The sequence below is a fragment of the Lonchura striata genome, chromosome 2 (genome assembly GCF_046129695.1).
Source record: "Lonchura striata isolate bLonStr1 chromosome 2, bLonStr1.mat, whole genome shotgun sequence".
NCBI lineage: Eukaryota > Metazoa > Chordata > Aves > Passeriformes > Estrildidae > Lonchura > Lonchura striata.
The window spans coordinates 73065189-73078994 of record NC_134604.1 but is presented as its reverse complement, the minus strand read 5'-3'; the positions used below and the strand labels follow the sequence as shown (position 1 = coordinate 73078994).

The window sequence follows — 13806 nt, the reverse complement described above, 5'->3', positions numbered from 1 at the left end:
GCACTTGCACTTTGCCATATTTATTACAATATAATTAAAAGTAAGTTAGAAAAAAGCAAATATAATAATATAATATAAATATCAATACTCTATTAAACTTCTAAAGAATTTTCATTATTATTTAAAGATATTTCACTTATCATTAATAGATTAACTAATTTCCTTAGAATAAAATGAACATGCATTTATTTCACAGTGCATTCCAGCAACTTGTCTGTCTGGATAAAACTACACAAGACAAATGAAGCCAGACAGTATTTAATTGCCTCTTTGCCATGAACTCAAAAGGCTTAAGGAAAATCAAAGCCTTTCTGAATATGCTTTTCCTGCAAGGGCATCTTTTCTTATTTCTTTTTAAACCTCACAAACTGCTTTCAAGCCAGCATATTCATTAGACTTTGGAACAGAATTTGAAATGTTCTCTTACAAAAACAGAAGTCACAAAGACTAAGATGTTAGAAATATTTTGAATTAACTGCAAAAATACTGATGTCTAGAAAAGAAGAAATTTTATGCCAGTGTCATGACAGGAAGTACTGCAAATGTACTTCCTTGAAGAAATATTGAGCATCTTCGATGGGACTCTTCAGGTCAAAATTGCATGAAAACTGTATCAATTAGACATGCAAGAGAAATATGCAAACAAAAAATTTATAACAGATGCAAGGATGTTGAGCTGTGCATAACTGGTAAGTAAAGAATGAAAACATTGACATGAAAAGGTATAAAACTACTCAAAACTAAAAAAGAAGAAAATGGAGCCTGCAGCTCAGAAACATTGAACACCAGGCCATTTCAAATAGCAACAGAGTGCAACCAACTTACCAGCAAGAGTCTGCTCAGCTCCTAAGTCTGAGCATTTTAGGAGGTGATGACAATATTAAAGCTCAGATTTAGAAATTAGTCTTAACTTTCTCTTATGAAACTTTGTCCAGTAGATACTGACTTGTATTTTTGTGTTTAGCCAACATAAATATGATAAAACTCAACAAAACTTAATGCCCCAGTGTGAATGCAGGAGGAGTGGGTCAGAGACAGACAAACCTGCTGTTTGTGTGGTAACAGAGAGCATTTATTCTTGGGCTGGATTTCTTATTTATAGCCTAATTATTTGCCCACTACAAGCCAGATTGTACAGTAACACTCCAGAGAAGGCACTATCAAAATTGATTTTGCACATCATATTAAACATTCATCAATTCTCATCCATTAAAAACATTTTATTTAGCATAAAATAATTTTAAACAGGGAATCAAATATCCTTTACTCTCACCAGATTTTTAGAAGAACATGCATCATTTGGTAAAAGCCTTTTTCTTTCCCCTACTACCTGGCTCCTTTTTCAAAACAAAGGGGGAGACAAAAAATCACTAAAAATGCCAAAGATATTGTGGGGACAGAAACACAGCGATGTTTGTGGTTCAAGATGATTACTACAGGCGAGCAATGGCACAGAAGACAGAAAGACACATTAGTGAGGTGTTGGGTCAAAGTTAGCATGCTCTGCAGGGAACCATCACAAACGTGTACAATTAAATAAACAAATATTGGGAAAACTCTTATTAGAATTAGAGATGTAAATGCCTCTTTTATTGTTTCCATTGACTCAGTATGACTACATGATCTATCTGTGCAAGTAAGATTCAAAAAGGAGAGGAAATTCAGAAAAGTGATGTCTTTATTAGTTAAATATTATGGACCCCAAACTGATAAAAAATTGACCCAATAGCAAAGGAAAAACATATAGTTAATTTCATGCAACATAATACAATGTTAAACCCATCTCTTCTTTGATTTAATTTCAGATTTGTCATATGATATGTATTGTAGTTACTCAAAGAAGTGAAAAGTGCCTCTAACAGGAGTTATAACAGAAATCTTTATTCAGGAGCCTCAGCTGAGTTGTTCCTGACTTTAGATCAGATAAATATAACACATCTTTAACACACATAGAAATGCCAAAAAGATCATGCCTTTTATTTCTGATCTTGAAACTGTAATATGATTGCATATCTGCTACTTTTATTTTGTTGAAGAAGTAGCAGGGTTGATTTATTTCATTTGGAATTTTGCACTACTCTCAATTTAAAATACACTCAAGAACTCAAACCAATCTTTTGATATGTTAAAATCTTCTACATCCCAGTTCAAATATCTTAATCTATTGATTTTTCTTTTTTTTCCAAAAGTCAATGGAATATCAGTAAGTTGGTTTGATCTTACTACTTGTCAGATGAGATTAAAACACATATAGACACTGAACATCATTAAAGTCAAAATGACCTTAGAATTAACCTATCTAAATTCTTAGCATTAAACCATCTTAACCTTAACAGTAGTGCTTATCGAAAAGAAAATTAAAAAAAAACCAATTGTATCAGTACAGCTAATTTATGAAGGATACTAGACTACATCAAAGCAGATAAAAAACTCTTGTGCTGACTGTACACCATAGGAAAGGAAAATTGCCATTTTTAAAACAACTTAACTACATTACCATTATTAATATAGTGTACAAAACAAATACAAATACTTGCAATTTAAATATATACTTTTAAAGATAGGGGGTTTTTTTTGTTAAATTTTTAAAGTGTCATGAGGTTCTGTAACACTCAGATGCTATGGCTATACTGATGATAAAAAAGTACAAATGTCAAGGACACATTAACAATATAAATATTGTATATTAATAGAGTTAATAGAAGGTAATAATGCTCATAAGTTAAGCAGTAATACATCTAGAAAGCTCATTAAAATAAAATACCATTTGTATTGAATCCAATTGTTTATTTTATATCAAGGTTTGGATCTCCTGAGCAGTAAGGACAAACCAACCTCCATGCGATAAAAGCATTTTAAATCACAAGTCATTAGGTGAGAAAAGAGATGAGTTTAAAACACCTATATCTCAATTCAGCTTTCTAAACATAGATGTCTCAATCAATTTGAGATTTCCTGGCTGAGTGGAGCCCAGGTGGCTTCAATGTGCTAATTCAAGAAGACTGGTGTCTCACAGGCATTTTGTCTCAACTTTCAGACTCATACAAATGTTTACACACTCTGGTACATTATAGTAGGATCTTTTACTCAGATATAGAGCAGGTCACAAAAGATGCAGCAAAAAATTCCAGCAATGCCATATACAACTGTCCCAGACTGTAACGCAATGTGCGTATTCTATTTGCCATCTGATAGAGCTGTGGCAGTTATCTTCTGTTAATTGGGCAGTTTTCTTTATGTCTTCCACAAACCAATCCTCCCTCTGGGGTGGTATCTGTTATTAATGGGTTATTGAGTGTCCCTGCATGACTGATAAAAATTACAGCATCCCATTGTGAGATGTTGTGCCCAGGGGGAGGAGCCAAGCATTCCTAACTGGCTATAATCTGAGTTTTTGGGATGCCAGAACAGCCTTTCCACTGGATTCCCAGAGGAAGACCAGGCCCATCTACACCACCACTGGATTTTCAGAAGAAGACCACACCCTTCTACAAGATCCCTGCTTCAACAAAACCACATCTGCCACTCCAGGAGGACTGCAGCCACCATTTCAATTAGACTGCCATCAACACCCTGACCAACAGGGTGCCAGGTCATATTCTGACTCTATCAGTGTTGTTTTGTATTACTACATTGTTTATTTTATTTTACTTTGTTCCCTAATAAAGAACTGGTTTTGCTCCTCCCATATCTTTGCCTGAGAAACCCCCCTTAATTTCAAAATTATAACAATTCAGAGGGAGGGAGTTTATATTTCCCATTTCAGATTGGGCTCCTGCCTTCCTTAGCAGATACCTGTCTTTTCAAACCAAGAAAACAACAACATAACTTATAGGATAGATATGGCATTTTGGCTTTAATGATATTCAGAGTCTACATGTGACTTAATCTCATTTGACAAGTAGTAGGATCAAAACAAGTTGCTGATTTTCCATTTATGTTTGAAAAAAATCCCAAAAAACAATAGATTAAGATTTTTGAACAGGGATGTAGAAGATTTCAACATATCAAAAGGTAATATCCAGATAAGTCACAATAGGTTTTTATACTATTTGACATGACTTAAGATATATCTCAGATCTTTACTTGCAACTTTCCATACAGATAGTTCCTAGGTCACATTTGTCAGCTCCATATTCTGGAGAACACTAGGCTGCACCGAAGTAGATGGATGCCAGTCCATGGTCAGCTATATTCTTCCCTATATTTCTAAGGTGCAACTTGAAGCAAATCAGTCCAAATTAAAGTCTTCTCCAAATCAGATTTTTATAGTGCCTATTTTTTCCTAAGAAATCTTTCACAGGAAAAAGAAAGAAAATATTTCCTTCTTTCCTGTGTTTTCAAATTAATTATATCCTGTGGTTTCAAATAATTTATACCCTAGAGTTGGAATATATCTGTTATCAAATTTAAAAAGTTAAATTTATATCAAGTTTCTTCTTTTTGCTGCTAATTTTTTTTTTAGATTAAAATTAATTTTTTTAGATTAAAAAACAAAAAACCACTTAATTTTCCTATCTTTATGTTTTTTCTCATGTAAATGCTAAATTAGCATTATTGACATAAATAACTGTAATATTATAAACATTATACATAATACTATACAGTATTATTATGGTTTTGGAGGTGAAATATAATTGAATAAACGAAAAGAAGATTAACAAGAGGGACAGACGGAACAAAATTCCTCTGGTATTGCTTAAATGTAGCTATTTTTTCTGTCTTGGTTTTATTTTTGGAAAATAGCTATCACTTGAAATCTGAGATGTGAATTGAAGGAATTAACAGATTATTTTAAAGAGTTTGCATAAATGATTTTGGAAGGTCTCAAATATGGGTTACATATAAATATCTCAATACATTTATTGTACCCCATAATGAAAAAATGTCTCCCTTTCTGCCTTTTTTTTTTTCACCTTTCTTAAGTTTTACCAAGTGATTTGAAAACTGCCAAAAGCACAATAATGCAAGATACCTACTTTATGTAGCCATGGATTAATGGCTCAGGAGATAGGAAGTGGTCAGGAGACAGTAAGTATCATACAGGGTATTCCTGAGCATGAGTAGTCATTTATGACTAAAAGACCCAACTGGCAGACCCTTGGCTAACCACATGACATAACTAAACATTGTCATCCTTTGAAACCTCTGATAGTTCTTGCAAAACCACTTAGCTAAGCACTCTAAAACAATTTTCAGTGAAATTTGCAACAGAAGCCTGAGGCTTCTGGGTCTCTGACCACTCTGCTTGTCAGAGAGCCGAGTCCTCGGAAGCCGGATAGCGTAATGAAATCTTCCTCTATGAAGGCGGGACGGCTCACAGGCGGCTTTTTTCCAGGAGCGTTTATTGAGGAACAGCAATTCAGGGAGCGAAGGGAAAACAACCACTCCGGGAGGGAGCTCGCTCTGAGAGCCTCGAACAGGGGGCGGAATCGGGATTATAACGGGGACAAGAGAGGGAGGGTCCAGGCATGAAGCGTTCAGTGAGGGAAGGCTTCGGGGGCAGAGTCAGGGTCGAGTGGCAGGGTTATAACCAATGAGGGTAAAGGGAAAGAGCGGTTTCAGGGAAGGAACCAATGGAGGTATAAAGAACAAAGAATTTTCTAGCACCAAGGGATGACAGACATACTGATTGATAACAGGGGAGGCAGGGAACTACACACCTGTCACCTCCCAGGGTAATTCGGGGGGACAGTTTCCCAAGTCCCCTCCCACATCTCCCCCGTTCTTGTTAATTAAATAAATATTTGCCAAAGTCTTGGTAAGCGTCTTTTTGAAGATGGTTAAGGCAACTGAAATCAGAAGGATAATTATGAAAATCCAAAAGAGTCCTTTTAAAATGGAGGCTGCCCACCCGGGAATGCCCCACTGCATCAATAGTTTGTGGACGGGGTCCACAGCCGAAGTTTCCGTTTTGATGTCCTGTACTTCAGTCCGGATCCGCTGGATGTTGGCTTGGATGGAAGTGCTCCGTGATGTTAAATTGAAGCAACACAATCCTTCGAAGTCTTCGCAGCTGTGGCCATGGGCGAGCAGCAGGAAATCAATAGCCGCTCTGTTTTGTAATGTGGCTTGCCTGGTGGTTTGCTGGTCTGCCAGAAGATCGGAGAGGGCGGCAGACGAGGCGTTGGCATGCTTACTTATCCAACACTCCAGGTGAGAAAGCTCACCGAGGGCCTTAGCTGCTGCATACCATGGTAAAAAGATGGATACAGCGACCCTCTTTGTTTTTCCCCAATCGTAAATTTCGGAGTCACAATTTTCGTCGAATTGAGCATATGATCTTTTGGTGCGTGCCAATTGTCTCTCTTTTTTCCAATCCAGAATTTGAGTTCTGTTTGGAGTGAGGGTAGCAAGCTTGCCAAGGCTGCATGGGCCTCCCTGGAGCCGAGATGGAATTCCAGACCATACTCTGTCCCCACAGATAAGAAACATCCCCCTGGGCAATGTCTTGGGATGAGTGGATGAAACCGAAATCACCTGGCTAGTATAATTGCACCAGGTTTGGCTGTTATATTTTTTACTGATAGGTGCTACATCTTTCCGGTATGTGTCTTTGGCCAAGTCAATTCCGTGCCAATTTTGACTTGGCCTCCTATAATAGAATTTGACACAATATCTAGCTGTGGAGGACCCCAGTAAGTCCAATTCTTGGGGTTCCTCTTTGCTGTTGGGCAAAATTTTGGTCCACTCATCCCAAGTATCGACCGGGTTAGGCCTCCTACCCGTGGTTCGGAGCAGGTCGGAATTGGATACCGGCCAATCATCAGCTACCAAGGGGACCCCTACCAGGCAAGTGGACAGGGGATTGTCCACGTTGCCCATGGCCAGACATAGGTTATCCTGCTGCAAGGACTTTGCCAGCGTGATCCAGACGTTTTCTTTCGGCTGTGGTACCACCCAGCCATCTGCTACATGCAGCCACAGGAGGATGGAAAGCGTGGCTGCAACCAGCTGGGCGCAGTGGGACATCTTCTGTTGTTCCTTTTGGGTGAATGATGTTCTGGCAGCCATCCTAGTACTAAAATTAAACAAAACAATATTACCAACATACATTTGGTTCCCTCCCCTCCCCCAGCTCTCCCTTTTGGGTTAAAATAAAAAATAAATTTCAGGACGGAGGGGTAAAGGGATGACGGGTTAGGTATGAGGGTAGAGGGAACGGCACAGGAGGGGATGGGGTGGCGGAAGTTGTTAAGTCTTGCAGAGGTAGGTATGTCCTTGTGATGAGGACCCGGGAGACGATGTTGGGTGGTCTTCCGGTCCTCTTCTTTTTTCTCCGTCGCCACGCTACTGCATTATCTGGTGGTGATTGTGATGGGGTCGCTGGGTTGCTCCTCGCTGGGGGGTCCGTGGTAGTGCTCTCCAGGTACGGTTTGACGTATTTTCCAGGAATCCATTTGGGACCCTGGGCTGTGGAAACACAAGCGTACCCTCTCCCCCACGTTATCAGAGGGTACGGCCCTGAGATGATTTTTGATTCTGGGTCTCTGATGAGGACTGGCGGACGCTCTTTCAAAACTGCCCTGGTGTTATTGCAAAAGTGTCTGAGTGCAGGGGGATTCGGCTCTCGGTCAGAACAATTTAAGAAATTAAGAACATAAAGTGCCTTGCATAATCTTTCAACTGGTGTCATGGCCAGAGCCGAATCGTGTTGTTGTTCTAGCAGCCTTTTTAACTCTTTGTGGGAGCGTTCCACTATTGCCTGTCCTGTGGGGTTATGGGGAATGCCGGTGGAATGGGCAATTCCCCATTGTTGTAGAAATTGTGCGAATTTTGTCGAGGTGAATCCAGGCCCATTGTCCGTTTTGATGGCTTTTGGGACTCCTAATGTGGCAAATGCCATGAATAGATGTTTGATGATATCTTTTGTTTTCTCACCAGTGTGGAGTGACGCGAACACGGCCCCAGAAAATGTGTCTATGGACACATGCAGGTATTTCAGGCGGCCAAAAGGATTATAGTGAGTGATGTCTGTTTGCCACAGCTCCAATGCTGCCAACCCTCGGGGGTTTATCCCCGTTGGCAGCGGTGGAAGGGCGAAGGACTGACAGTTTGGGCATGTGGCTAGTATGGCTTTGGCTTGTTCTTTTGATATTTTAAATTGTCGGGCAAGGGCAGGTGCATTTTGATGGAAAAACGCATGGCTGAGCCTTGCCTGTGCAAAGATGTCTGGTAAGGTTAATGAAAGTGCAGGTGCAGAGTAATGAGATGTCATTGCAAGGAGGTCGGCCATCCGGTTCCTCTCTGCAATAGCTCCTGGCAGGTCTGTGTGAGCCCGGACGTGCATAATATAATAGAGTTGCTCTCGGTGGGAGATCAGCCAGATTAATTCTGTGAGCAAATCGAATAACTGTTTGTTTTGAACTTCTTTGAGCAGGGCGTGTTCTGCCCGTTCTGCTACCCCGGCAACATAAGCCGAATCTGTTACCAGATTGAAAGGTTGCTGAAATTTTTTGAATGCTCTCACGACCGCAGCAAGTTCTGCGATCTGGGGGGAACCCTCAACCAGTTGGATGTCAGACTCCCACTTCTGACTCTCCGGGTCCTTCCAAGTGATCACCGATTTGTGGGATTTTCCCGACCCATCGGTGAACACCGTGAGAGCACCTTTAATAGGTGTTTTATTTTTGAATGACTTTGGGGCCAAATATAACGTGTCTTTGAATATTTTATGTTTAGGGTAATGAATGGAAATCTGTCCAGGGTAACTGTCTAAAGCAATTTGCAAACTTTCGTTTGTCTGAAGCAGGGATTCCAATTGTTCCAAATTAAGAGGTAGGTAAATGCACGCCGGGTCACACCCTGCGAGGGTCCGGAGGCGTTGTCTGGCCTTTATTATTATTCTAGCCATTAACTCTGCAGGAGCTGAAATAGTTTTCGCTGGCTGGTGCGGGAGAAACAGCCACTCAATGATAAGGAGTGGGTCCTTCCGCCCAGCGTCCCATTGAAAAAGCAGACCATGGAAGTTTGGGCACTTACCCAGTATGGCAAGGGTGACGGGAAGGAGCCGATCCACACGGTGGGCCTGACGGGATCGTATGGCCTCAGCGACTCTCTCCAGGGCTCCTTTGGCGGCAGGTGTTAGCTCGCGAGGGGAAGCTAGGTCGCCATCTCCTCGTAGCAGGTTGAAGAGCGGCGCCAGCTCCTCCGTGGTGAGTCCCAGGAGAGGTCGGATCCACGTGATGGTACCGCAGATCTGCTGGAGATCCCGCAGGGTCCGTGGGTCGTCTTTGACGGTGACAGATTGGGGCGCGACAGTCCTTCCCGTAATGTGAAAGCCCAAATACTTCCATGGCGCTGACAGCTGGATCTTTTCTTCAGCGATTTCAAACCCTGCAGCTTTAATGGCTTTAACAGTTTTGGAAAGTGTGATCTGCAGATAAGCTTGTGTTTCAGCGCAGATCAAGACATCATCCATATAATGCAGGATGATCGCTTCAGGGAACAGCTTTCTGATCGGCGAAAGCACCTGGGCCACAAAAGTTTGGCAGAGCACCGGAGAATTTTTCATTCCCTGGGGCAAAGTGGCCCATTGGTACCTCTTATAAGGCTCCGCCCTATTGATTGAAGGGACGGAGAACGCGAATCTGGGGGCATCTCCGGGATACAATGGGATGTTGAAAAAGCAGTCCTTGATGTCAATGACTGCGAGCTGCCAATCCCGGGGAAGCATGGAGGGTGAGGGAAGGCCAGGCTGCAGGGGGCCCATGTCCTCGATTACCTCATTGACCCTGCGCAGGTCTTGGAGCAGGCGCCATTTGTCTTTGCCAGGTTTTTTAATAACAAAGACAGGAGTGTTCCAGGGGCTGGTGGAGGGTATTAAATGCCCCAGGCGGACCTGCTCCTCTACTAATTCATGGAGCGCTTTTAATTTCTCCTCCACAAGGGGCCACTGGTCCACCCACACTGGAACATCGGTCTTCCAATTCAGCGGTGGGGAGGTGCGCTCTGCAGTGGCCCATACTAAAAATCCCATGCAGGGCTAGGGATATCGAGGCGGGCACCCCATTGGGACAAAACGTCCCTGCCTAATAACATGATGTTAGATGAAACAACAAAAGGCCGAATGGTGGCAACCTGTCCCTCAGGGCCCTCCACACTTACCAGGTGTTTGCTGCGCTTGGAGTTGACAGCTCCTCCCACTCCGGAGATTGTGCCACAAGGGGGCACCAACTCCCAGTCGCGGGGCCACTTTGACCGGGGAATGATGGTGACGTCTGCCCCGGTGTCTGCCATCAGGTCCAGTTTGATGGACTTTCCCTGAAGCGATAAAACAGTCTCAATCATTGGTCTGGATTTGCAAACATTTTGTGTGAGGAAGACAAAATTGTCTTCCCCGGAGTCATGTCCAGCGAAATAGTCCTGTACTGGTGGATCGGTGGGGTCGGCCACGTCGAGGAGGTACATGGCAGCGAAGGGGAGCCCCTTGGTGATGGTGCAAGGTGGTTGATGGCAGATGACCGAGACGGTGACCTCGGACCCCGGCTGAAAACACACCACTTCAGGAACGACGGTAACACGGTCTGGTGTGAGCCTGCAATCTCCGAGTATTAACACTGTTACCTCACAATTACGGTAAGGGGGTTCCAGGAACCCAGCGGGAACTCTCACCAGGTCCTCATCCTGGAGAGTCACAGTGATGGAGCTTTTGAGGACCCGGTGAGTGTCTGAATTTAGGTTGCGGATTCTACGGAAGAGGCGGAGCCCGTCGTCGTGGCTCCGCCAACCCTCCGGAACTGTCCGCTGGGCCACCGGTCCTCCCGGATGGTGGGGAGGCCTGGGCGCTGTGAGGGGCCACTTGTTGTCCTTGCGCGGCCCCTCCCCGCGCTCCGCGACCCGTTTCCCGCCTGCTGATGGTAGGGCATCGGGTTCCTGGGTATTGGTCTTGGGGAGGGTGTGTACGAGTAGTGTGGTTGCTCCGGGGGCCAGTATGGGCAGTTGGCTTGTATGTGGCCCATCTGGCCACACCCGAAGCACCGGATGGTGTTCATCGTCAACATCGCCTCCCCAATCCCCTTACTTACTGCAAGGGCGACAGTGGTCTCGGTGGAGGCGGCTTTCGTGCAGGCCTCCACCATCTGTGCGATGGTGGGTTCGGGGTCCTGAGGTAAAGTCCTTAATATCTTCTTTGTCTCGGCTGTCGCGTTGGTCATGGCCATCTTTCTCAGGAGCTCTTCCCTCGCTGCAGGATGGTCTATCTGCCGGTCGATGGCCTCCCTCAGCCGGTCCACGAATTTTATGAAAGATTCCTCTGGGCCCTGGGTAATAGCTGAAAAGTTCTGGAGCGGGGTTTTCCCATCGGGGATTTTTAACAGTGCCGCTCGGCCAGCCTCCTTGATGTCATCTAGGACCTCCGTGGGTAACAGTATTTGGTCCTCTGGCTGGCTGAACTCCCCCTCCCCTGCCAGGGCTTCTATGGCTTCCTCTCCCTCTCCAATTGCCTCTGCTAAATTGTGTTTTTTCAGAAGAGGCTTGAGGAGCTTTCTCCATTGAATGTCCCACAATAACAGCTCGGTGGGAGTGAGCAGGGACTTGGCAATATATTTAACGTCATGCTGGACCAATGTATGGCCCGAGAAAGTGAGGTCCAATACATTCTTAAAGAAAGGAGAGTCTCGACCATAGTCTTTGGCAGCCTTCCTCAGTTCTTTAATCTCCACATATGGGAGTTGCTCCCAGTGTGGCCGCTGCCCCCTGGTCCTCACCACAGGTGCTGCGAACGGCCCCAGATCTTTTGCGAATTCTAAATCCCCATCCTTAATTGCCTCTGCCCTGATCCGGGCCCACCCACCTCCCGGCCTAGGTGTGGGCCGGGGGCTGTCGCTGTCCTCATCCTCATCGGAGGATGAGGCAGGACGAGCAAGGGCTCGGACCTTCCCCTTGGCCGGTGGGCTTCGGTGGCATGAAGCCCGGCAGGCCAAGATGGCCTGCTTCCGGCCAGGCCGACTTCCGGTTCCGGTGGCGTGGGAACCAGAAGAGGCCTGAGGGGAGGCGTGGCCAGGCTCACCCACCGGGGTGTGGCCTTCCGGCAGGGGGTTCCCTCCCACAGGGGCGTGCCCTTCCTGCAGGCCGGTCCCTCCCACCGGGGCGTGCCCTTCCTGCAGGCCGGTCCCTCCCACCGGGGGCCCACCCAGGGGTGTGGCCATGGGGGCTGGAGGGGCGGGTCCCGACGACGTAACAATCGACGCGGTGGTAGGGGCGGGACCCGACGCAGGGGCGGCACTCGACGGAGGTGGAGCCTGAGGGGGACTGGCAGGGGCCCGAAGGGAGTGAGGAGGTGGAGAGGAGGCGCCATTTTGTCCCTCGGTGGCGGGCTGCTCGGCCATGTGGCCGGCGCCATTTTGTGAGGTGTGGTGACAGAGATCAGGAATCGAATAACATGGTTTTAAACTGGGTACAGGGGTTTGAGGGCTTTGGGGAGAGGAAAGAGTCGCACTGGGATGGCCAGTCCCAGGACGAGGAGAGGACAGAGTGGGGCGGGGAGCAGCAGGGAGACGGTAGCAGCCCTGTGCCTGGTTATGGCAGGATCTGCTGCCCGACCCACCCTTAGGGGAAACCGGGTTAGGAGTGGGGGGGGTGGAATGAGGGTTAGGAGAACCGGGAACCCAACTCTCACCCTTTTGTTTAAATAAAGTGTAAATAGAATGAAAAAGTGGAAAAAAATGCCCCACAGAAAAATTGCCCTTTACTTGTAATGCGTATAACAGTTTCCCAATATTTCCCCAGAAAATAAGAGAAGAAAAATCATCCCTGGAGGTGTCAGGGAAGTTATCGAAAATAAGATTAACAAAAGCCTTAAGGTCCCTCTTTTTAAAAGAAATGTTACCCAAAACAAGGGAGGATTTAACGTGGAGGTAAAAATCCCGCCGGGCAGGAGACAGGCGATTGCCCATTCTCACTGCAGAAAAAAGGGAAATCCCCAAAGAGACAAAGAGAGAAACGAAAAGGAAAAGAGACAGGGTCGGGTGCCAGACAGGGCACCAGGAACTCACCACAAAAAGACCGCTGTCAAAACGAAAAAGCCTCTGAGGGGGAGAGGAAGCGCTGCAGGTCTCGTCCCGTTCGGAGTCTGCTCCCAAACTCGAAGTCGAACCAGGACGAGGTGTCTGCAGCCCGCGAGGTAGGCGATCTTCTTCAACGAAGAGCAGCCGCTCGTGGAACTGGCGGCGAACGGCGCTTTTCGTCCTCGGGCAGCCGGATCACAGAGCCGAGGCAGCCGAGGAGACGCTCTGCGGCTGACTCCTGAGAGGGGCCAGTCTGTTCGGGCGCCAGTTGCGGCTTCTGGGTCTCTGACCACTCTGCTTGTCAGAGAGCCGAGTCCTCGGAAGCCGGATAGCGTAATGAAATCTTCCTCTATGAAGGCGGGACGGCTCACAGGCGGCTTTTTTCCAGGAGCGTTTATTGAGGAACAGCAATTCAGGGAGCGAAGGGAAAACAACCACTCCGGGAGGGAGCTCGCTCTGAGAGCCTCGAACAGGGGGCGGAATCGGGATTATAACGGGGACAAGAGAGGGAGGGTCCAGGCATGAAGCGTTCAGTGAGGGAAGGCTTCGGGGGCAGAGTCAGGGTCGAGTGGCAGGGTTATAACCAATGAGGGTAAAGGGAAAGAGCGGTTTCAGGGAAGGAACCAATGGAGGTATAAAGAACAAAGAATTTTCTAGCACCAAGGGATGACAGACATACTGATTGATAACAGGGGAGGCAGGGAACTACACACCTGTCACCTCCCAGGGTAATTCGGGGGGACAGTTTCCCAAGTCCCCTCCCACAGAAGCCAAGTGTGTAATAGATACCACCAATGGA

General features: G+C 45.8%; 1 protein-coding gene across 1 annotated transcript in view; it reads right to left on the bottom strand.

Annotated features, from left to right (window-relative positions):
* Positions 1 to 13488, bottom strand: part of LOC144248904 (uncharacterized) — a 137246-nt gene extending 123758 nt beyond the window's left edge. The window contains exons 1-2 of the mRNA XM_077790882.1: positions 12996 to 13488; positions 5855 to 7021 (exon numbers count right to left, since the gene is read on the bottom strand). Of these exons, the coding sequence (XP_077647008.1) occupies positions 5855 to 7014 (1160 nt within the window). The 5' untranslated portion in view covers positions 7015 to 7021; positions 12996 to 13488. The remainder of the gene's footprint in view (positions 1 to 5854; positions 7022 to 12995) is intronic.
* Positions 13489 to 13806: the final 318 nt, after the last annotated feature.